Here is a 25,192-nt window from a genome sequence, read left to right as displayed (position 1 = left end):
CATAATCATGTTTGGTTTTCAAAGCAGCAGAAATAAGACAGCAGGCACAACTCTGCTGTAATAAATGTTTATCACACATGATGATTTAAGAACTCTTTACATATAGTTTACATAAACAGGGTTTCCAAAGAATCTAATAACCTGCTGTTTTTTTTGTTTTTTTTTCAGGTTTCGTTAAACAAAACGTGAATAAGAAACATTTGCACAACCTTCCGTTACAATGATTCAATTTTTCATACATTAAGATATTAATTATCACAAAGAAATATGACATGATTTGTTGTTTTTTTTGTTTGTTTTTTTAATGCCGTTGGGAGTGTGACCGGGGTTAATGCTTCATTAAGGCACAAGTACAAGACTGATCAAGAAGTGACATCTGGAAAATGTGCAAAGTGGAACTTCTTGTCATTTGCAGTAACTTCTACTACCAAGTATTTCAAAGCTAGCTTCTGATTTTGCATACTTTTAAAAACGCAAAGTAAATAATTAAACAGTAAAACTATGTGATCCCTTTCAATGCCATTATGACACACCTGAGAACTTTAAAACACTAAAGTTGCAGCTTAGTGTCCACTCTGAAATCAAAATCAAGAAGCTCCCTTTGAGCAGGAAACAGTAGATTTTGCCACTACAACATTAACAACAACAAAATCACCAGAACACAAAAAGAAACTTTTAGGCGTTTGCGTGAAAGGCACAAGCTGATAAAGCCCAACTATTCTTGTGAAAGGGACTAAGAAAACAAGCTGCCGATTGTCGACCCCATTACGAGTGACCCATTTGGACCCCGGACCATAATTTTGGGGAAACCCTACTCTATGAATTAATTTGCAAGAGTTGACTCGCACCTTTCACGCAACCCTTCAAAAGCCGGCTTTATCTTTAAAATTGTGTGAAAGGGACACACACCAATTTGAGGGGTGACGATAAACTACATTTCCCAGCTCATTACGTAGTAGTCTACCCTCACTATATTGCAGTCATTCAAGTGTGCTCCGGTATGTATATGCATATATATGATTTTTTATGCAATGTGGGTTTTAAAAATAAAATAAAATACTGTAAATGTTTACAGTAAAATGCAAAGTCCTGAATTTAGAGTGAGACACATTCAGTGCTCATTGTGTGTTAAAGTAGCAGTTGTTTGAAGGTTTGTACGTACCATGACATCAATGCTAATCTCCATTAGCACGTGTTTGGCATTTCATATTACTGAATCTGGTAGCGTGAAGCTAGTGTTGATTTTCAACTATAGCAGGAATGTCTGGAACTAATCTCCATGATAAACGGGGTTCACTATTAAACACAAAACTTTCTACTGTAAATTCTCTACTGTTAAATCTCTGGAAATAATAGTAATTAAAAAATAAAATAAAAATAAAAATCCCTCAGTAATTTGTCCTTAGTCTTGGGGGGTGTAGGAGACGGCCCAGGCCTGCACGTTGCCTCGCCCTAAGATGCTGTAGAAGGTGGCGCCAAAAATGTTGATGGCTGCAGCGATGTAGAAGACCGTCTGCCATTCTTCAATGGTGTTCTAACACAACACAAACAACGTGGATTTTTGTGATTGCATTTGCATTTTTACAGTCAAAACATTTGTCTAACATCTTATTTAGGCATTCAAAGCATTCAAAGATATTTTTTTTGTCTTTTTTTGATAGTTATAAGAATTTCAAAAAATGCTAAATGTACATCCAATATCTTCCTGTGACATTTAAAATTAAATGTGCTTAACGGGCATCTGACGCCTTATTTTGAAAGTCTTTTAACAGTCAAAAGTGAAAATTACAACACAAAGTCTTATTTTGGCAGTCAAAACAAACAAAAAAAAAAGAGCGAGACAAAAAATAATAATTGCACACGTGCGAGATTGCATCCAACAATTTAAAAGAAATTCTTAACACATACATCAATTATTTTCAAACTATTTTCTCTGTCAAAACTCAATGATGTCTTTAAAATGATTTTGAGTCAAATGCACGTCCCAACAATTTTAATTTTCATATTATTTTGAGTTAATCAAATCTTAATCTTATTGAAATTATTCTGACAGTTAAAACTGAATGACACTTTCCTGCGTCAGATAGTTTTCATTTATAAATTATTTTTTTAGTCAGAACTCTTAATTTTAAGAATTCTTCATGCACATGCAATGTCTTATTTACAAACTATTTTAACAGTCAAACATCAATAAGAGAACACTTTCACATAATCAGACATCTCAAAATTAATTATTATAAGAATGCAATTGGACCTTTTATTTTAAAACTATGCTGACTGTCAAAACTAAGAATACTTAACATAAATACAATGCCTTTCGGTTATTGTGACATTCAGTTTGAATTTTCATTTTTAGTATTTAACAGTTGAAATATTATTCAATATGAATACTTATTGTAACACAAATCCGAAATCTTATTTCAACATTATTTCCTTAAAAAAAAAAAAGTCTTACTTGAAAAATGTTTGAAAAATTTTGTCAACTTCCCAAAACAAAATGAAGAACAAGTCTTACGTTTACAGTCAGGCTTCTGGCAATGACTGGTCCCACCATGCCAGGAATGGTCGCGAAGGTGTTGGTGATGCCCAGCAGGATGCCCGCGTACCTGCCAGGACGGACGACGCCATCGGCGGGTGAATGGTACGTTACGGTCCGCTTGCACAGGGGACACGATAAACGTTACTTACGAAGGAGCGATGTCCAGGTGGTTGATGTTGAAGCCTGACGCTGACACTCCGCCCAGCGACGAGGAGATGGTGAGGAAAGTCAACGCCAGGGTGTAGTTGCAGCCCGTGTAACCGGCCGCCACCAAGAAGACAGCCGGCCCGATCATACCCACGAGGGTGAAGGACTTGCGGACCATAACGGTGGGGTAGCGGCACGTTTCTCGCAGGTAGTCGGCCAGCTGACCGCTCACCACGGCCAACAGAGCACAGCCCAGGTAAGGCACAGCTGACAGCAAGCCGTTCTGATTTGAAAAGATGTTTTCAAGTTGGGGAAAAAAAAACATCATCATATGAGAATATATTGACAAAGATCTTGATCCAGAGCTATAAAGCCGTCATCAATTTGATATACAACTCAATGTGGTTTGTTATCAATTGACTTTTGATAAGAGAAAGGGAAAGGTCACAAAACCTTTTTTATTTATTTATTTATTTTTTATTTTTTTTTAAGCATAAGCTCACCATACGAAGGCACATTTTCAAACTAATTACAAATCCAGAAAGCCCACTTTGAGATATGACTCAGTGTGGTTGTCTGACAATTGATGTTTAACTTGTTCTTGAGCTTTTCACTACGAAGGTTCGTTTCAGGGAGCACCAGCGTTTGGATAATGTTCTTACCTGTTGTATGCTGAAGCCAAGTATGTCGTTCAGGTAGGTGGGCAGCAAGGTGAGGAGGGTGTAGAAGGTCCAGTTGTACGAGAAGTGAGCCACCACGATGGCCAGCAGGGGGCACGACGTCACGATGGCTCGCCAGGGGATGTGTCTGCCCAATGGCGACAGCTGGTACCGATCACAGAACGTACAAAGAAAACAGAAACTGTGTTTATTTACATATTTAACAGTTTGTGACACATAAATTAACGCTTCAGTTAGATTCATCCATTATTTGAGCCGCTTATCCTCATAAGATTGACCTGCTTTAATGTTTTTAAAATTACAAATTTAAAAATATTGTACTTTTTTTTTTTTTTTTTTTTTTTTTTTGTGGACATAAAATTAAATACAAATATTCTATATAACATTTGTTTTTATTTTATTTGGTAAATTAGAATAAAAATGTCACTGGGCAAAAAATTATGCTACGCTCTTTAAATACCGTAATTTCATTCCAAACACTGATTTATTTATTTATTTTTTTAATTTCACTCAAAATATTTTTTCATAGATGTCATCTTAAATAATAGGAAGAATTTATACTTTTTTTTTTTTTTTGTTTTGACTGAAAATAAGACGCCAGATGTGTTTTGACTGTAAAACATTTCAAAACAAAACGTCATACTAACTAGATGTTTTTTTTTTCTCATAACCTTCAAAACAAGACTGAAGTTTTTCCAGTATTTTGAGTTTTGACTGCCAATATAATTTCACAATAAGATGTTTTTTTAATGTAAACGTCAAAATGATTTCAATCTAAGACATTGAAATTGAATAATGATAAGCATTGACCGATTATTGTTCATCTTCAAAATAAGACATTGTATGCATTTTAAATATATTTTATTGAATGTTGACTGTAAATAGATTGAAAATAAAACATGCATTTTTTTTTTATTTACTTTTGACGATCAAAATGAAGCATGTTTTTATATTTGATTTAATTATTTTAGTTTTGACTATCAAAATAAGACAAAGGATATGCTACATATTTTAAATTAAGTTTTGGATGCCAAAAGCATTTTTAAAGATGACGTCAGACATAACTGGTAATTTTATTTACTTTGTTTTGACTGCGATAACTGCCTGTTAGCTGTTTTGTGTTAAAAATTGTCCTTTTGCATTTTGAGACGTGTGGTAACGCCGCCATCAAAATTGACTTTACAGACATAGAACTGCGCATCACCTCCTTCTTCAGTGAGCCCATGATGTAGACTCTCTCCTGCTCCGAGATCCACGGATGAGTGTTTGGACTGTCGAAGGCCAGGAATGCCCACAGCACGAACCAAAACAGACCCACCGCACCTTCACAAAATTAACAAAAGGGTTCCGTGTGAAACGTACAAACACGGAACCGGGTATGGCGACTTGCACATTTTCAAGCTTGGCAGGTGTTATGAGAAGCCCATTTCACCCTGTCAAGCTGGCTTTGTGTGCTTAATGTGTCGAATCTGAGTGAGCGCGACTGAGTCAGTGCTGTCACCAAAGATGTAGAAGACGTAGGTCCAGTCCAGGTAGAAGCAGATTTCAGCTGACAGTGGGAGCGACACCACCGTCCCAATCTGGGATCCTATCATACACAGACACGCATGTGGAGGTTTCATGACGATATGCTGACACGCCAGCAGATATGCTTGTTGGTCTCACCGATGTAGGAGATGGTGAGAAGTCGGCTCCTCTCCAGGGGCGGGGCCCACGCTGCCCACATGCTGTACATGGCAGGGTAGGTCACGCCCTAAAAAAGGTACACAAACACGCTGTTATACACTAAAATCAGATTCAAAATCAGATTCGTACTGTTGGGGATGAAAATTACACGGATAACTCGAGGCAAAAAAATTTGTCTTAGAAAATACCTCCCCGATGCCTTCCAGGATCCTAACGGCGATGAGGTAGCCGGCGCCCAGTTCTGCCGCCAAGGGGGTAAGCAACGTGAATATCACCGTTCCCAGGATGCCCAAACCCATCAGCCACTTCGGCCCAAAGCGGCCCGCCAGGTACCCTCCGGGGATCTGGGTCAAAATGTAACCGTAGAAGAACGAGCCCAGGATCCAACCTTGTGTTCTTGAGTCCCAGTTGTACACACTGGCCTGTGATGACAAGGATTTTTTTTTTTAAATAAAAAAAAAAAAAAGTGGGCATCTTAAGACAGGAGGTAAAATGATATTTTCTTAAATATTTTTTATTTGAAATATGAAATGTATATTCTTTTGAAATGTTTTATTTTTTCAAGTGTCAAAAAGTGAATTGGGACAATAAAAAAAAAAATCTTCAGTGTTTTTTTTTTTTTTTTTTTTTACAAGTACTATTTTCATGACAATATTCTTGCTTGAATATAATTTTACTTTAACATAATTTTAAAAAGAGAAATTGTGCAAGCAGTTGATTGGAACAGGTGCGTCTTGTTAGGAGAAATTCTGAAGAACTTGTGCAGACTAGTTTTGTATAATTCATGAAAGTAATTTTCTCTCATTACTATTTTAGATTTGACAACATAACTCAAGCCTGAACGCAGCAAATGGAGTCATGGGAAAAAGAGACATGAAACCGGAAGCCGTCTAAAAAGTAAGTCAAATCTTTTGTGTCTGTGGGAATGTGTTGGCATATTGTTGTTCAATGTGGAATGTCTTGTTGGCTTTTGTGGCTCGAAAAGCAAAGGCTGGCATTTGTTTTTGACTTGATCAAGTTGTGGTTTTAGGCTTTTTACAGTACTTTACAGGAAAAACATTTTAGTTTATGAATAATTACAACTTGTTTTTAGAGGGCGGTATTTATGATAGAAAAAGTAGTATGATGATTAATCTAACAAGAATGTTATTTTTCAAATACCGGTATATGAAATGGTGTTTTTAAATTATGAATTCAGTTTATTACAGTTTATTTTTTGCTAGAAAAAGGTAGCAAGCCTACGTGGATGAAATGTTTTTTTTTTTTACAGAATAGTCGTAATTTGGGCTTTTTTTTTTTTAATGAAATCGATTTAAGACAAGAATTGGGTTGCATTTTTTGATGGGGAAAAATTGTGGGATTTATGGAAATATTTTTTTTTTCTTCCAATAAATTATCTTGAGACCTTTTCCTGATTAAAAAGTAGTTCTCTTAAGAGAATAAAATGTTTGTTTTTCTGAGAATAATGTTGCATATGTTAATAGGAAAAAAATTGACAACTTCGACATTATTATTTTTTTTTGCTAAAGTAGTAACATTGCTGGAACAAAATCATACTTTAAAAACATAGTAAACGCATCAGTCTTTGGATGAGTCATATTTTTTATTTTTAAAAAAATGAAATAGAAGAGATCAGTTTGGAATAAAATACTAAGAATATATCTTTTTTTTTTTTAATGTAGCACTTTTTAGTAGCTTTTTTTTAAGCAAAAAAATTTGTGCTAATCTTAAAGATTTTTATACAAAGTAAAAATCTCACAAACATAAAATAATTTTTTTAAATATTCATATGATACTTTTTCTAGGATAAGGTTCCAGATCTTTCACAGAGAGAAAAGCACTCACAGTGTGATTGTGTTTGGGCCGGGCGGGGCTGGGGTGGGCTGGACACAGGGAGCTACTGTGGTTGACTTGTACTTGGTGGGTGGTGTTGAGCATGTCCACCATGGCCACGCTCAGGTTGACCCTTAGAGCGTAGACCACGATGAAGCCTAATGAAGACAGCAGGGCCAGGCTGTAGCGCGCCGAGCAGCATGCTGGAGCTGCGGGACCAAAAATAATAAGAATGGATGCTCACAAAAAATTTCCATGGGAAGTTTAAACTGGGAGATTTTGTAAATACAGTGGTGCCTTGACCTATGACCACACTTAGAACTTAAATCATCTTTCACCATTGGGATGAACAGAAATGCCATTGATCCGTTCTAGCCTCCCAAAAAAATTAACAGATTTTTGTGATATGAACATGAAAAGCACTCTATTGTACAACCCTAACCCTATGCCAAATATATCATTATGTTCTAAGCATCTTAGAGCATGGCTATTTGCAAAGCAGATTTGTCAACATAACATTGAATGAAAGCAGTTTTCCAGCTGCCTGTAATATAATCCTTAGTGTGTGATTGGCTCTTTTTGTTATAGAAATATAATACAGTATTATATGGTGATGACAATAGTATTTTATATATTTTATGCATTATTCTTTTACCTTTTTTTTTTAATAAATTGCTTTTACTCTATCCTCTCCCCACTTTGGGCACCTTCCTGCCGATGGGACAAGGGATACAAATTAATCACACGGCTATAATCCTACCCATATTTACATTTGTAAATGTTCATTTAATGTTCTGTCCCATTTAAAAAAATAAATAAATGAAAATGCTTACTTTATACATCCATACATACATACTTGAACTGGGTGTGGCAATAAATAGCTTGAAGCCTTTATTTTAAATGCTGTATTTTTCCACTGATTCCATCTGCCAAACTGCTGCTTGTTGACAAGTGAACCGAGTCACCGGAAGCATTCAGCATGCGTATCTCAAATTTGTGCTGCCAAAAAAAACCTCAAATTATCTGAATGAAAGCTCATCTTGAAAAAGTTGTCATTTGAGTCACTCATCAGGGCAGCGAAGGCACCAAGGTATTTAGAAAAAAAAAAATTATCAATGTATCAATTGTCTTGTCAGCGTCTCCTCTACTATCAAGTTGCCTTTAGTGCAACCTCTTTCAAGCAGAGATTAAAGATACATAGTAATCTTACCACAAAATACACTTTAAACGATCAGAAATAATCTTTCAAGAACATTTTGTTGTTGGAAATATCTATTCTTTTTACAATAATACCCCTCAAGGCAGAGATCCTACCGAATTGCTGCATCTGAACTGGAACACAAGACGCCAGCAAGTAAGGCATGTGTTTCTCCTCTTCTCTTGTGCCTTGGGTTTCTGTTTAAGTCCTGGTTACCATTGATGTGTCATTAGATGAAGTAGACTTCACATTAGCAGGATCCCTGAATAGTCAAAAAATGTTAAGTTTTTGTTTATTTTTGGGCTAAATGCTAACTAGACAAAATTAGGCCTTGCGATTTATAACCACTAAAAGGTCCAATTGTTTTAAAAGGGGAAATAAGTGGCAATTTTAGTGCTATATTTAAATAAAAAAGTAATAACCTTCCAAGAAAAACTTTGAGAAATAATACATCAACTAAAACAAATCAAAAGTTGTAAGCTTTCCCACTCGTTTTTTTTTCAGTAAAAAGTAATAACTTTAGGAGAATAGGTTTTTCTCCTTTTTCTTAAAAAATAAAATGGTGAGTGCAGCACTGAGTAGTCAGTCAGTTGTGCATTTATTACTCCGCCGTCCACCATATGTTTCCGTCCAAATGTGCAGAGTCAACTTAACAGACGCCGTAAAAAAGGGAATACAAAAAAAATAAAAATCCAACTCGTGACTAGGTCGCCGACTGTAAGAACGAAGTTAAGACTAAATAAGGAAAAATTCAACCAAACAAAAAGTGTTATTAGAGACGTGTAATAACATTCTTATTAGGAGGAAATGCCAGTCGACAGGCTCCGAGCTTCGGTGTCTCGTCGCCAGCCGGGCGGCCCGTGGTTCTCTTACCCCGCTGGATGTTGTCCTTGGGTCCGCGGTGAAGAAGCGGTTTCTGCTGCTGCTCCTCGCACTCCGTGTCCGAGCCGTGCGACTCCATTTCGATCACTTTGCCGAAGACATGACGACCGACGCGCGAACGAAGCTAACTACAAGCAATAAGTCGATGTGGACAAATGACAAATAGGGACGAAGGCCCCACCCATGTGTGTGACGTCACATGTGGCGTTCAAGAGCACAATGAATTCGGTATATTAAAAAAAAAAAAAGTAATTTCATCGGTTTTCTTGCGTTGCATTGATGTTCTAGTAATGTGAATGTTCATGAGTCAAGTTTCAATAAACAAGGCAAAAAAAGAAAATGAATTTGGTCATTTTAATTGGAGGAAGGTGTGGCTTGTTCCTTTTTAAAAATTTTCAATAAAGAAATCAGACAATAACATTAAATGCTACACAATAAAAATCCAACTGTTTCACGATTTTTTTATGTTAAAATGTTCCTTTTGTAAAACAAACTGCGGTTTACTTATTTGATGGCTGCCCCAAATTTTTGGGTGGAAAAGTAATCATTTTACATTAATAATCATATTGATGGGAAAGAACATAAGTGAAACTAACAATAAGGGTTTGTTTGTTTGTTACAGTATTTAAAACATTTTTTTTCAATAAGTCATCATTGGGGGGGAATCATACAAGGCAAAAAGAGTAAAATATTTTTGTACAGAAAGCAAAAATTCCACAGATGCTCAAGAAAGAAAGAAAAATGCGGTATCATAAATATCATCAGTTAAAACGTCAGCCAATAATAATGCTCTTTTTCCTGAGATTTGTTGTTGTTGCTCATCAAGTGGGTACACAAATGGCTCCAATGCGACTGCAGTCGGTGGCGGGCAAAAGGGCGCAGGGAGGCGGGGATTTTCAAACTTTATTCGTAACAAGGCAGTAACCGATATTTAGGTGGCGGGTCTGTAGATGCCCAAGGCCCGCGCCCCGTTGGCGCCACCCTTTGCACACCCCGAACTGCAGTTGCTAAAAGGCACAGCAACATAGCACTGGGTTTTATGGCAATAAACATTCAATATCCCTTTCATTATTCACAATATCCAAATCCTGTTTTCGTGTTCATCTTTTTCTCACAGGAAAACGACAACATATGAATAACCATTCAGTCTGGTACCTGTTGCACAAAAAAAGGCCAAAGGTGGACAATAACATGAGCAAAAAATTTCACATGCTTGGTTCCGTTCGAACACGTTTTGATTCAAGTAGCTTTTAAGCGTTCAAAGACAACCCTCAACTCATCAGTTTAGAAAACTTTAAAACACACAACCACAACTCTAAATACAATTTGAACATAACACTGAGTTTATAAAATGGACAATAAGGGGACTTTCCTGATGCGCACAAGCAAGTTGATTCCATGGTTTGAGAGTAACAGAAAACGCTAAATCCCTTCTGAGCTTCTGCTTCAACAGTCACAGGAGTGTTATCAATGTTAAGTGTATAAATATGAAAATATTCTGAGACTTAAAATGAGGCAGTGGATGAAGGGCAGAATATCAGTTATGTGCTCCAGTTAAGATACGGACAGTAGCATTTTGATTCATCTGGAGATGTTGGAGGGAGGAGTGGCTGGTTCCAGAGTAAAGTGCATGACATCTTCGATGTGACATAGGCTTACAGTTTCAAAGTGATGTGAAAGAAAAGGCTGGTCTGAGGTTAGAAAAGATGGACTTGAAAACTGCATAGATTTTCTTGAGCAAATTAGAATCACTGTCCAATTTAAAACACGTTCAACGCGATACTGCATGGTTGTCACAGTTGCTTGTCAGTGCAATATTGGTGTAGCTTGCCTCATACTACAAGTCAAGTCAAAAGAGACACATTCCTTGTGTGTTTTGCATACTTGGCCACTAAAGATGATTATGACTCGGATTCTGATTCAGGTTGAAGAATATTGGGCTTGTGGTACCTGTAAGAGCAAGCAAAACCCAGCAGGAACAACGAAGCCAACGAGAACAGCAGTAAGGGGATGTAAAATACATATCTTCTTCCTGTCAGGAGAGCACAGGGTTCAACACTTCATTCCTTGATTGGTAAGTTTTGAAAAACATGAAACACAACAACACTTGCAACTTGATACACCCAATCTGCTGCAATAACTTTAAGATAACGTTGTAGAAAATAAGAATTTAAATGTATCTGGTGGAAACTGAAAAAATAAGGATAGATACTGTTATGTTCCCTTCAAAGTATTTCGTGAGAGAGACTTCCGGGTGTGTAAAACTCAATTAAAAAAAAAATATATATATATATATATATATATATATATATATATATATGTGTATATATATGTGTATATATATATATGTGTATATATATATGTATGTATATACAAAAAAAAAAAAAGTGTTTACAAAACACGTGTTTGGTTTTAGTAAGACTCAAAATTATGTGTTTACAAAAACGTGTACATTATCTTTTTCGAAAGCCTGAAATTTCTTTATTTACAAAAAGACACGGTATGTGTTGTGCGTACTGTGCAGATGTTTGTAGTGTGCACTTACGTGTTGGGCTGATATCGTGACTTCGAGAACAGTTAACTGTGGAGGAGGGAAAAAAAAAAAAGACTGAGCATGTCCAATTATTTAACATTCTAATACAATATTTCCTAAAATAGTGGCCCTACTCCAAAAAAATCCCTTTGATCCACTTAATACGCAAGCTCCAGGTGGTCACTCTGCAATGTTTTGCATGTATTTAAGAATGAAAATGAGGCTTACCTGGGCAATGGACAACTTGTGGAAAATTCTAGGCGGAGAGAACAACAGGAGGAAGCTTAGCAATTTTGTCATCAGCAAAAAGACAGATGCCATCGCTGATGAAGTTGTGACATTTCTCACCTCTCTGGGGCAGTCTCGGATGCGATGGACATTTTCCACACAAACATTGAGATGAAGATATTTGTCGTTCCAATCCTGGACCACGTTGCTGCGTGGGGAATTGTTTGTTTGTTTGGGATTCGCTAGCGGGGCATCCTAAAAGGCATGGACACACGATCATCAGCAATCTGCCTGAGCGCACACTCTACTTGGACTAACTCCCAGCATACATTTCATCAATTGTCATTTGAAGTAGGACCTGACTACAGAGTATGATGCATTATTATTCATCAGCCAGATTGCTATATTTTGGCATACTAACTGATAGCATTTTAGCATAGGATCAACTCTCATTTGAAATGGTGTCATTTTTTCCTTGTTGGACAGTATTAGCGCAGTGAAAGGAGGGGGGGAAAAGTAACTAAGAAGACAACACCATGTAACCTACCGTTCCGTTGGTCCACTGATAACGATGGCAAGGCGGATTATCATCTCCGATGAATTTGTATTGACATTCTTTGGAATCACAAGTGACTGTGCAGGTGGGGTGGGTGGGATTCCCACTGCACAACTGTGCAAAGAACACTGGCAGGCAAGAGAATGTGGAAATGAGACTTGATTGGAAGTCACACAATGATAAAAATGCATGAAATACACAGCATTCCATTTCATTAAAATTGTTATGCACAGCAGTGTTTCAAGATATTTTAGCGGATAAAAATAACCGAAGTCACTTGTTGAACTTGCAGCAGTAGAACAAGGTTGTAATAGCTGAAATGAAAAGCTATTTCAATAAAGCGTACACAACCGTCGTGTTGGAGCTTTGCAATGGTAAAAACTCCATTAAGAGTTAAAAATGACAAAGTGCACCTGCCGTTTTAAGGTTTAAATAAAGGTTTAAATGTTTTCAAGTTTCACACTTTCAGCACTCTAATCTCCGCCATTCAAATGACGTCTACTTTGTCTCCACAAAAAAAACAACTTGATTTTCATACAAAAAAAAAAGTGATGCATTTTAAAGTAACGAAGTAATTTTTACTCCTGTAAGACAAACAATTTACTGTTTACCTTATCACATTATAATGAGTCTGCATTGTTACACTTTACAGTGTCTGGTTGGGTGTGTGTTTTAAATTATCCCCCACCCCGCCTCACCCTCTCTCATAACTTATCCTATGAGATTGGCCACACAGTTCTAAAGATAATAAAAATGCTGCAGATTAAACGTAAATATAAAAATGAAGGGTGGCACGGTGATCGAGTGGTTGGCACATCCGCCTCCCAGTTCTGAGGACTCCGGTTCGAGTCCAGGCTCCGGCCTTCCTGGGTGGAGTTTGCATGTTCTCCCCGTGCCCGCGTGGGTCTTCTCCAGGTACTCCGGTCTCCTCCCACATTCCAAAGACATGCATGGCAGGTTAATTGGGCGCTCTGAATTGTCCCTAGGTGTGCTTATGAGTGTGGATGGCTGTTCGTCTCTGTGTGCCCTGCGATTGGCTAGCAACCAGTCCAGGGTGTCCCCCGCCTACTGCCCAGAGCCAGCAGAGATAGGCGCCAGCACCCCCCGCGACCCTTGTGAGGAATAAGTGGTCAAGAAAATGGATGGATGGATTAAGACTCACTAGGAATGGGTCAAAAGTAAAACGTTCATCTTTAAAGCCTGTACAATTAAAACAGGTTCTTTATAATGGATCAAGAATTTACGATTTATTTAATTTTTGACTGTGTCACGTTTTCACGAATGCGCACTATCGCGCAGGCATATATGTATTTTGTTCTAGTGACGTTGGCATAGTTGGCGGGATCTTCTGCGCACGCGCGTCACCGATCGTGCAGGGTCACCGATAGCGTCTTGACAGGGTGACGTCATCCCAACCCAGCGTTTGCTGGTGGCGTCTTGCAAGACGTTACATCAGTACATCCGTTAAGAATTCAGCGAGTAAGGAGTATTTAAGTGGGTAAACTATCCACCTTACCCGATCGTCCAGTGAAAAGACGCAGCGGTGCGGAAATGACTACATAACTTCATATGCTTAAAAAAAAGAAAAGAAAAGAAAAGAAAAACAACGCTTTTGTCATGCTGTTGTGAATACAGTACTCACAGAGCAGAATCCACAGGATCATCATGGGCATTGAAAGCAAGCTGAGTAAAAAATGAATGCGCGTTGATGTTGTCCGCTGTCGAGTCAAGCCGAGCCGGTGTCTGCCTTTCCTTATATATAGTCGGCCGGGGAAAAAAAAAAAAAAAAGGCGTAGATGGAATCCCAGGAGTGCCAAAATTAATAGGAAATAAAAACACAATCCATAAAAGAACATCAATCAATAAAACAGAACATTTACAAAAGCTGTTCTATAAAGACATTCAATAAAAGGGAATATTTACTAATACAGACATACAACGGCATTCAAAAAAAAAAAAAAAAAAACATTTACAAATACAGACATACAAAAGCATTCAATAAAACCGAACATTTATTTATATTAATTTTGGCACTCCTGTGACTCTACAACGCACAAGCACACAAGTTTGTTTTACTATCTTTGTGGGGCCATCTCATTGACATTATATGCATTTCCTAGCCCCTTCCCCTCACCCCAACCATCAAAAATGATTGCCTACCCCATTCCTTACCCTAACCTCGACCATAACCCAATGGGTTATGCCGCGGAAAGAGGCGGTACTGTTTTTTGCACAACAGTTTGTTTCCGGTTCGGTTTGCGACTTGTGGGCTGAGTCAAAATTACTTGTGCGTCCGACTTTGTGCCCCCTGGGTTGCGCGTTCGCAACCCGGACTGGAAATAAACTGATGTGCAAAATCACGTCCCGCCTCTTCCGTGGCATATACCCCATAGAAAGCTAAACTGTAAAATCAAGGCTTGACCCTCAAAAAGAGGTCTAAACTTGTGGGCCCAGCAAAATGACCCCACAAGGACAGGTGGGCCCCACAACTCTGTGAAATCCCGAAAAATTGGCCCCACCATGTAATAAAAACAAAACCACACACGCGCGCGCACACACTTTTGCTTGAAAACCATTTCTCCTCCCCTAGCCAATATGGGAATGAGGTGACAGCCGGATGAGGCCTTATTAACATATAACATCCCTCTGCAAGAGCAACTATTCAGTAGGTTTACTGTTACATAAATCAATGTTTATTCAGCTTTGAGGCGTTTTGACTTGGCCAGGAACTTCTACTATTTAAACATGAAACAAAACAAAAAAATCACTAATTTGTATCCTGGTGAAAATCATAACCATGTTCATTCCATGACTCAGGATTAGACCTTCCTCAAAGAAGAATGAAGGGGGCTACTTTGATCTTCCTCATTGTTTTTGAATATTATTAAAGGTAGAATTTGCAGTGATTTAAAAAAAAAAAAAAAAAAAAACTAGGTGCCTTTCCATTACCCTTTTTCGCTAAAATAAAAGCGATATTGTACTATTTCGATAAAGTACAATTTCGAATTGTCGGTGTTTCCATTGAAGAGAATTTCGCTTCTAAGGCGCAATTCTCGGAATGTCCCGTCTCGCGAGACCTCGCTGTTCTGTAGGAGGTGCTCATGATGTTTACGGTAGACTGACGCCCAGTGTAGTTATATTACTTAAAAAACACTCACCCCTCATCGGGCGGTTTCGGGCATTTAGTGTTGGTGTTGTTGTGTATGTCACTGTCACATTTTAGCCTGTTAGACAGAATATTATTTAAATGATCATTTGGAAAATTATCCCTCTTTGGCTCCATTTTATGCCTCTGAATGAACTTTTATTGACTTGTCATACCTAAAAACACACACAGGCTCTTCCAAAGGACGGTATTATTGTTTCTTGACTGATCATACAGTCAATAACAGCAACAAACCGCTAAATTTCGTTTTTGACAATACTCCATCATAAGTCATCGCGTTTTGTGTCCTGTTCGTGATCTGGGAGTGTTTCTCTGAGGGTGGTGGGAGTGAAGTGGGGTACATTTAAATCTTGCAAGCTTCAACATTGCATACTCCACCTTTTAAAAGGTGCTAAAAGTAAATCAATGTACAGTACTTTAGGTCAGCATAATGCTAAGGCTGGGACAAGGTTGTTAGTTCCTGTTGCTCGCGACATCCATGTGTGAGCACTCGGTCGCTTTGACCAGCTCGATGGACACCTCCAGCTTCTTCTTCACTCCCTTTGATGACAGATTTCTTGGAGTGCTCGAGGCGTCCAAGTTGCCTGGGGTGGCGGACGACTGCTTAATCGATGTTCTCAGCCCACCGTCGATGGCCAGCTCCGCCGCCATCTTCGACTCCCTCTTCTTCCTCTCTCTTTCCAGGAAGCAGAAGGGCTGCGGGGCGGAGGCGCTCGGGTTGGCCCGTCGAGGCGGACGCCGGCTGATGATGTCATAGAGGGGCTGGCGTACGTGAGCCGGCGCAGGCGAAGCCCGGAACTTTTTCTGGCACTCCCTCAGCTCGTCCAGCTCGCGTCGGAGCAGCGCGTTCTCAAGCTCCACCTCGGAGCGAGTGCGCACCTTTCGCACCTCTCGCAGCATCATCTGGAAAGGTTTGGGCACCGTGGCTTTGGAGTTGCCGGGCCGCACCTTGAAGACCCGTTGACGCGGTACACCTCCCTGGGTGATGGGATCCGACGACTTGGGCTGGAACCTGAAGTGCTTCTGGATCATCATCATGTCCTCTGGGCTGAGGACGCTTTCCCTGGTGGGGAGAGAAGAGTGGTAATCACATAATTTATTAAATTATAATTTTATATTGATATCACAACCCTTGGGGAAAAAAATACATTTATCTTACAAAATTGCTACTTTTTTCTTAAAATATGACAAACCCAAAAAAGCTAGTTTTCACTGAAACAACTGTCTTTAAAATGAGGGCGGATCAATTTAATACTTGGAAAATTAGATCTATCACCATGATTACTACTACTTACTACTACTAATACTACTACTAATAAAAATAAAATCTGCTTCTGATTACTGCAATAAAATGTGTTCCCCTGCTTTTTCCTTGCAACATTATTTAAAAAAAAAGTTTTTGGAAGAGTAGCCTACGCTATTTTTTTTTTTTTATATAAATATACAATTTTATTCTCAAATTAATATTTTCAAGTATAAAGTACAGTATGAATTACTGTGCTTTGTTCTCAAAGCATACTTTTTTTCAGCTAAAACTACTTTTTCTTGTTTTTTTTTTTATTCATAAAAAAAATATTAACATACAATTTAATCCTGTAAGATGAGTTTGAGTTTTTTTGGAATTGATTATTTTTTTATTTTTTAAATAAAAATGTATTTGTTTTTCGTTTGAAATTAAACTTGAAAACATTTTTTTCCCCATAGCATTACTACTTTATTCACAAAATTGACTATTTTTCCGCCTTGTTAGATTTTTCTGCTGCTTTATTTTCAAAACGATGACTTAATTTTTCTAAAAAATTACTTTTTTTTTCATACATAAGATTGCTAAACCCCCCTGCTTTCTCTGAAAAATATTTTTCATGAAAAAAAAAATCTTCCTCGTAAAAAAAAAAAAAAAATCACATTTAACCCTGGAAGATTCATGAAGATTCATTTTTGTTTACATAAAACTTTTTTTTTTTGTACAAACATGACTTTTTCGCCATAAGGGAAGTCTCTTTTTCTATTAAAAAAAAAGGGCATTTTTTTGTGTGTTTGTTCGTGAGATTACCCCCGTTTTCCTGGAAAATCCAACTTTGTTCTTATCAGATGACATGCAGATCGCTTTGTAACGCGCAGTGGCTGATCAGCCATGGCTGGATAGTTTAAAAAAAAAATTAAAAAAAGGAGAGAAAGCAAAGCGACTGGAAGTCCACAGGATTACAGTACAGAACTTGGTATTGTAACGAAAGTACAGTAAAGAAAAAGTAGGCTTCTTGACGCGCTAAATAGGCATAACAAAAACGAGGTGCCACCTTGTGGCGTAGTGCCATATACTGCAGGTTGTTACAGTGTGCAGGTCGAGAAACTGAAACTGGCTCTTCATTTTGTCCTTTCACCGACCTGTTGAAAGTTTGTCCCCGGGTCTGAGTCATCCTCGGAGCATCCGGCGTCACTTCACTCACGTTGTAGTCCGCAGACAATTCCGATTGGTCGGAACCGCTCGACGTCTCGTTGAAGTCCAACTCCTCCTGTGAATTGATTCTCTGGAGCTTCCTGCATGCGGACGAAGCCCTGTGAGTGTGAGCAGACAAACTCATTTTGCTCACTGGAATATTTTGGAAATCCCCCTGAACCTTTTGCAACATGAAAGTCGGTGAACATGTCTTCATGAGGAAACCCTCCAAAAAGTCTCAAGAAGCCAAGCCTGAAAAGACACATTGTATGCCTCTGTTACGTCCGCTTCTCCTGCTCAGAGACCTCCTAACCGTAGTATGAAGACTGAGCAGGCAGACTCGTTCTCTTGCTTCACAACAACTTCTTATTGTGCACTTTTTCCAAAAACAACAACCGTCCGCACACACACCAGCTCTTTCGCGCTGCTTTCCTTTTTCTAAAGCAACATCGCCCTCCTGCGCCAAAGAGCGGCACTACATCAGTTAAAGGGCCAAGCTTGGCCTGTAACACCTCTTTGAAGAGATCAAAAAAGGTAATTGCCCACAGTTGCCACAAGATGGCGGAAAATAGCAGTAACTGCTGCTCAATGACTCAGTACGGTGCTATAGTATTGGCTTCTTTTTTTTTCGTGCTAAAGAATATATCCATTCCCTGTGTGTTATATCTGATTCTTAACCTGACAGATCTGTTTTCTCCATCCCTCTGCAGATGTCCGTCCTCGTCTTGCTCCCAGCGACGGATGTACATCCTCTCCAGCTGGGCCATGTTGTTCAGGTGAGTTGCCTTCAACTCCTCCAGTCTGTGGTCGTACTCAACGTCGTCACACTTCCTTTGCATGCCATAGATGTGCATGGAGAGAGAGCTGCGGATGCCTCTGCCACTCCTGCCAGGGACACTGCCGCACATTGCGGCCATGTTACCCTCCTGTCACGTGCACAACGGCAAAAGGTTGTCAAAAATACACATTTACTTTTCAATTTGTACGTTGTTTTTCAACAACAAAAACTATGACTTTCTTGTAAAATATCACTCTTTATCAAAATTTTACTTTATCCCCAGCTTGTAGAAATCTAACTTTTTATCAAAATGATTTATTTCCCATGTCAGTTTTTTAAGTGTTTTTCCATCAGATATGACTTTCTCAAAAATATTACTATTCTTACAAAAATGTCAAAATATTTAATATAACAAAAAATAAATATTAAGAAAAATGATTACTTTTTTGAATGCACAAAAATATACAGATATGATTTAACTATAAAAATATAACTTTATTTAGGAAAAAAATGTGCGTAACAAAGGAAGATGCGCAAAAAAAAAATTCTCACAAAAATGTTAACTCGAAGATTGACTACTTATATTAAGATACCTTTTTTATCTGAAAAAAAAAAAGATTTTCTTCTAAACAAATACAAGTTTATCTGGAAAACCTGTTCATTTTCATAAATGCATCTTTTTTTTTTTTCTTAAAAAAATATTTTATAAAAAACATGACTAAACATGTTTCCTCTGTATAAAAATAGATGAAAATAAGTCAAACTTGTTCTCAAAATCCGACTTAAAAAACATTTAGAAGCATTCCTAAAACAAGTTTGAAAAACACGCCCACCCCCTTTCTCTCTCCACATGTTATATGTCAGGAAAGGAAAGCCATTCCTTGCAATAATGTTCTCGCCGCATTTGTGAGTCGTCACCTGGTGGCCGAAGTCCACACGTCGATCCTCCAGAGAGTTGGCGCGCCACCTCAACGCCATCCTGATGCTTCCTCGGTGCCGAAAACCCAAAAGTGCCACTTGTCCGGCTGCGCCGAGGGTCCGATCTTGGTCTGATACTGGATGAGTGGCTAAAGTGTAATGGTTCTTGACTGGAGGGCCCATTAGACAGATGCTCGTTATGGGATTGACCAGATTAACCTGTTGACCCACAATATTACCCACCTGCCGCTCAGAGAGACTTCTACAATCCGACAACATTGACCTACTTTTTAACGAATTCTTTTGCTTTTTAAATGTTTTAAAAGAAAAATAACACTTGGCAGTTCCAAAAATTACTTAACTGAATGTAAAGATGTAACCTTTTGTGTCTTGTTGGAAAGTTCAGCTCCTTTCAGTGTGCTCGTCTTGGCCACCAGTGGGCAGTATAATGCAGGCAAATACGTAGCATAGGCCTACACAAGATGGTCACAGCTTTGTAAGCATTAGTATAATTACACTTTTTTTTTTTTTTAAGTAGCTAAAGAAATATGTCAGTATTATTATACTGTCTGCATATTTTTTTTACACCACTTGTGGTTAATATATCCGTTGCATAAAGGGTTGTTCCCGTTTGTGGCGTTTTTTATTATTGCATTAAGATGACGTAAGAATCTGACTTTCTTTTTTTTTTTTCTTGCGGAACAACAGGCTTTGATTCTTGGAATATTGACACTTTTGCATACACTTAGTTCTGATTTTATTCATGTAATGTTAAGTTTTGCACCCCAAAAAGGCCAATTCCTTTCTTTCCCCTCTAGCGAAAATGAGACTTGGCCAAATATAAGACTTGGTTCTCATATTGTTTTGTTATTGTTGTTGTTGAACAAATGTTTATACTTCGAAAAGTTTTCATTTTTGCTTTGTTTGTGTTGTATTATTTATGGGGATTTTTTTAAAAATGCTTTTTGCACCAAAACTTCTTTATTTTTTTTCCACGTTCCAGTATATTACATCATTTTCTCCTGAAGAAAATTTGGCAGTATCATGAATGTGTAGTAATGAATACAGTGGTTGTGTTTGTTGCAGTGGCGCACTTGGAGCCAAACTTTTTGTCATGCGATATAGCTTCAGTCCAAAGTCTTGACTCTTTAATCCTTTCACCTAAACCACCTCCTCACGTTTTCCATCTGTCTCCTGTCTCACCCCATTGCCGTCAGGGGTGACTCAGGATTCCTGTTCACACATTACACATGCTGGGACCGGGCTGGCCTACGAATGGTGAAAATCCATGTATAATTGACACCCATTGAAATGAATTGGAGGAGATAAATTAAACCCACTTAAATAACAAAAAATGGGGCGAGGCAGCGGTTGAATCTGCCAATATGCCAATCTGAGTGTGCCGCGAGTATAGGCGGGGGTGGACTGTATTCCTTTGCAACTTGCGAACATGAGTTTCCAAAGCGCCCCCCACCCCCCCGCCAAAAAGTTTACACTTGCTTACACGGACCACACGATGGCAGCAAAGCACTTGGGTATACCACAAATTGTATTTTTATATTTGTCCACCGAGTGGAGCTGTTGTACCATTTTTGTGTCGTTGAAGTTTGTTGTCGGGCTCAATTTTTCCACGAAAAGCGTGCGTGTATGAGTGTGCCTTTTGTCTTTGCTACATTGTGGGGCTCATACACGCATGTTTAACTACCATTGAGGGGACATTTACCACAAGTTCCCCACAAGCTCAGACCTCTTTTTGAGGGTCAAAACTTGGTTTTAGAGTTTCGGTTTGAATTGGCTTATGGTTGAGGTTGGGGTTAGGGATGGGGCAATCATTTTTGATGGTTGGGGTGAGGGAAAGGCATTATGGTAATCGATAAGTCCCCACAATGACACAGAGACAAATGTGGGCGTGCGTGAAAGGCAAAGGCCTCTCTGATTCTGTTGCGGTTCTGGTGTGTTAACTTCCTTAGGATCTCAGTTTGAGAGAAGCTATTGACTGAAAAACAAACAAACGGTCATTTCATCACCTTTGTAAAAGGAAGTAAAGGAATGGCACGAGGGCTTGTGACGCTACAGTAGTACGCATGGCTTATCGGCATGGCAGTAATCGTTTGAGCTGGCTCCCATGTTTGCTGTTTGTGCTCTATCGTTGCCGGCCGCCATGTTTGCATTGTAACTGCGTTACCCACACTTCCATTTGACGACGGGTTTGCAGCTATGGAAAGTGCAAGTTCAGTTTGGAAACGCATCTACTGTCATGATGGTGTCATGAAGGGGTGATGTTTGAGTGATGTTTTGTCTCATGGCGTGTTTTTGTTTTGAGATGTTTTTGTTGTATCATCAAGTTTCAACTGAAGTGACGTTTGAGTTCATGTCCTGTTAGTTTGGGTTCATGACCGTGAGGTCAAGTGTCAGGTACTGATGTAACAATGTCTATTAGGTATTGATGTAATGTAACAAGTGTCTGTTTACAAAACGTGATGTTTCGTGATGTCAACCTTTAATCCTTTAGGTGATGTCTGGAGCTATGTGATGTCGTTCTTTAGTCCTTTACGATTCACTGTCTGTCGGTGCACTCTGAGAATTGTGTGTGGTTTGCCGTATTATTGTCCACCTGTCCTGTGTACAGCGTCTGTTTCTCCCTCTCATTGTGAATAAATAGATAAAATCTTATTTGTGTCTGCGCCTTTGGGATCCAAACCTCTCAGTACGCAACATCTACAATAGTCCATCATTGGTCATAACAAAATGGATCAAATTTCATTCGTTTACAAATTCACTGTTAGTTGGCTTGTAGGCTGTAGTAAGACGTAAAACCTCCTCTCTGGTGCGCATGGATTTTTTTTTTCTTTGAATTTTTCTTTGAATTTTTGGGGGGATTGAAAATTAAAATGAGCAGCAAATAAACTCACCAAAATTTCAAAACCTCTTAAATTTTGGTGCAGCATTTATATTTGGTGTTAGAGCGCTGAGTGCGGCACAGTGGAAGACTGGTTAGCATGTCCTCCTCCCAGTACTGAGGACTCCGGTTCGAGTCCAGGCTCCGGCCTTCCTGGGTGGAGTTGGCATGTTCTACCCATGCATGTGTGGGTCTTCTCCGGGTTCTCTGGTCTCCTCCCACATTCCGAAAGACATGCATGGCAGCTTAATTGGGCGCTCCGAATTGTCCCTAGGCGTGCTTGTGCATGTGGGTGGTTGTTTGTCTCTGTGTACCCTGTGATTGGCTGGCGACCAGTTCAGGGTGTACCCCGCTTACTGCCCATTGCCAGCTGAGATAGGCTCCAGCACCCGCCGCGACCCTTGTGAGGAGCAAGCGGTTCAGAAAATTGATGGATGGTTACAGGCTGATCGCATCGGGCAACAGGTGGGGCAGTGATGCACCATGTCCAGAAGGGGGAGCTATTGTTACTAGAGGTGTGTGGCAGTTGGCAACTTTTCAATGGGGGTTATTAATAAAAATGACACTAATCACAGTTAATTAGTTTGTTAGTTGGTTAGTGGTTACTCAGACGCCCTGTTTATAGAGAAGTAGTGCTTTGGAGCCATCTAGTGCCATCTTTAAGCCATTATAAACCTTTTTGTGGGAGGGCGTTAACTTCTCATAGTTTTCCGCTCTTAAAGGCAGGGCTTGGCGCCCATTGAGATCATTAGCTGAAATTAGCGCCTTGCTCAGTTTTTCAGGCTGAGTGGCGTCAATCACTCACGAGTGTGCATGACTCATCAACACGCTCTCTGCCTGAACATATCCGCTGCTTTCAACAGGCGTGCAGCAATGTAGAGGAACACACACTCGCACACGTGCTTTGTTGCAAAACCTGCTGTGGGTCAAGTGGAATAAAGACATACTCAGCATTGTTTGTGAGCAGTCAAGCGGCGACACTCCTGAAAGTCTCTGATAGTGTCAAAGATGGCTACTAGTTGTAATGCACAGATATAGTACAGTGACATAACAGTGTTATCTTTGAAAGGGGAGTAATGTATACTAAGGCCTGTAAATGTTAGAGGAACCCAATAAAAAGTTGGACAAACATTTGGGCTTGACAAATCTAATTAATAGGATTTAAAGTAAACAGCTTTTACTTTAGTGGTATGGCTCTAACTCTTTGTAAAACCAAACAACAGAACTATTTAATCTACCAACCCAACTATTTACTACATGCGTACATAACTAACTACCCACCTGTGAAGTGAAGGGCAGCACAACCCGCACAAGTTGGAATAAGATGGCAGGGATAATGTAATGATTGACACACGTGGGAATGAACAACCAGATCACTGAGTGGCTTAGATTGTTTGAAGGTCGCCATTGGAAATAAACACACTCAAATAGCTTCAAACTAGGGTGCCCGGTGACCCTAACGGCTAATCATTAGCCACAGCAAAACATCTGACACTGATGATAGGAAGGCAGCAACAATTAAAGCAAAGACCACTGTTGTTACTTTTTTTATGAACCAGTTGTGTTGTACCTAGCAAGCTAGCTACCTAGCTAGCTCGCTACCTACCTGCACCAACTGTATTGTATGAGTTATCTAACAACAATGACTTAATCTCCTTTTGATTTGATTCATCTGCTTGGTGATTATTTTGTAATCATAATCCTATGGTCAGACAGCCTTCTGAGAGCGCGTGGATTGTTGTCGCAGAAGCGAGGAGTCACAGGACCCGAAGACGTCGCTGCCAGGGTCCGGGGCGGCGTGGTGACAAACGCCTCCATTGTTGCCGCCGCGAGGAGGAAGCTCCACACACGAATCACACAAAGAGTTTTTGCATCCAAGTTGGATGTGCTGTAGACGGAGCAGGGACAACTGCTATTTTTGGGCCGGCTTACAAATATTTCAAGCATATTTTGTTTGATGGTGACTATATCAACTACGTGGCAAACTACCGATTAACGTCACTGTGCAAAAACCTTTGGGTCTAACGCTCAACTACTGTCCTGCCGACCAAACTACCAAACTACCCATCCACGTACCCACCAAACCTATCTAAAGACCTTCTACTGGACTTGCCACCTGCTGATGTACCGCACAGTGTATATGTCACTCAATCACATAATCGTATGGACATATTTTGCTGGTCACAGTCGTCACTTGACTGCTTTCCCAGGCTTCTGTTGCGACCGCACAATCCTTTGTCATGCTTGGTCACATTGGAACTTGACCATGACTGTGACCTGCATGTGTGTCTTTCACAAGCCTGTGCCGCACTCCCTCTTATGTTGCTGTAATGCTACGTTTTCTTGTCCTTAATGTTCTATTGATTACACAATCTCAGCATTATTGTATCATATGGAGATACATGGCTAAAAATGACAACAAGCAAACATGATAAGTTAGTTCCCCTGTTGCTGCGGTATTGGACTCCATAGTCTGCCTTTTACCGCAGTGGTTTTACTGCCACATTCTTCTCTTGAATTTAGGATTGTGCGCATTGAGGATATACATCAAGAAATGACAAAATGCAACATTTGCAGTATTACATCCCGTCAACACTTTGCCACAGTTGCGCTTAATTTCCTCTTGAAAATGAGGGAAGTTGGTTGTAAATTTGAATGCTCCAAATTTCCTGCAGTTCGTTGTAGTTGAAGTCTGTGGCTGTGTAATTTTTT

At 39.2% G+C, this 25,192-nt stretch overlaps 3 protein-coding genes and 1 long non-coding RNA gene across 5 annotated transcripts; 1 reads left to right on the top strand and 3 right to left on the bottom strand.

The window, feature by feature from the left end:
- Positions 1-276: 276 nt before the first annotated feature.
- slc17a5 (solute carrier family 17 member 5) lies at positions 277-9,140 on the bottom strand. 2 transcript variants are annotated; one of them, XM_077495070.1, is made up of 11 exons: positions 8,957-9,101; positions 8,200-8,345; positions 6,898-7,094; positions 5,241-5,474; positions 5,032-5,119; positions 4,868-4,954; positions 4,571-4,689; positions 3,349-3,510; positions 2,689-2,969; positions 2,516-2,606; positions 277-1,534 (listed from the first exon to the last, which is right to left on the bottom strand). In XM_077495070.1, exons 2-11 carry the CDS (start codon positions 8,246-8,248, stop codon positions 1,403-1,405), a joined length of 1,440 nt encoding a protein of 479 aa, XP_077351196.1. In that variant the 5' UTR covers positions 8,249-8,345; positions 8,957-9,101; the 3' UTR covers positions 277-1,402. The 2 variants fall into 2 exon arrangements, with proteins under 2 accessions (XP_077351196.1, XP_077351195.1); XM_077495069.1 differs by lacking the exon at positions 8,200-8,345 and having other exon boundaries at positions 8,957-9,140.
- LOC144001087 (uncharacterized) lies at positions 5,623-20,557 on the top strand. Its single transcript, XR_013278369.1, has 6 exons — positions 5,623-5,949; positions 10,890-11,039; positions 16,133-16,531; positions 18,596-18,661; positions 18,732-18,835; positions 19,528-20,557. It is a non-coding gene; the product is annotated as an uncharacterized LOC144001087 (long non-coding RNA).
- Positions 10,245-14,059, bottom strand: LOC144001086 (uncharacterized). Its single transcript, XM_077495072.1, has 6 exons — positions 13,925-14,059; positions 12,274-12,410; positions 11,847-11,981; positions 11,727-11,754; positions 11,511-11,546; positions 10,245-10,997 (listed from the first exon to the last, which is right to left on the bottom strand). Exons 1-6 carry the CDS (start codon positions 13,953-13,955, stop codon positions 10,867-10,869), a joined length of 498 nt encoding a protein of 165 aa, XP_077351198.1. The 5' UTR covers positions 13,956-14,059; the 3' UTR covers positions 10,245-10,866.
- LOC144001085 (protein FAM161A) lies at positions 15,565-19,847 on the bottom strand. Its single transcript, XM_077495071.1, has 4 exons — positions 19,582-19,847; positions 18,564-18,811; positions 17,834-18,004; positions 15,565-16,511 (listed from the first exon to the last, which is right to left on the bottom strand). The coding sequence occupies exons 1-4, from the start codon at positions 19,762-19,764 to the stop codon at positions 15,902-15,904; spliced, it is 1,212 nt and encodes a 403-aa protein (XP_077351197.1). The 5' UTR covers positions 19,765-19,847; the 3' UTR covers positions 15,565-15,901.
- Positions 20,558-25,192: the final 4,635 nt, after the last annotated feature.

This window comes from Festucalex cinctus, chromosome 14 (assembly GCF_051991245.1).
Source record: "Festucalex cinctus isolate MCC-2025b chromosome 14, RoL_Fcin_1.0, whole genome shotgun sequence".
In the NCBI taxonomy this organism is placed as follows: domain Eukaryota; kingdom Metazoa; phylum Chordata; class Actinopteri; order Syngnathiformes; family Syngnathidae; genus Festucalex; species Festucalex cinctus.
This window is presented reverse-complemented; position numbering and strand designations above follow the sequence as displayed.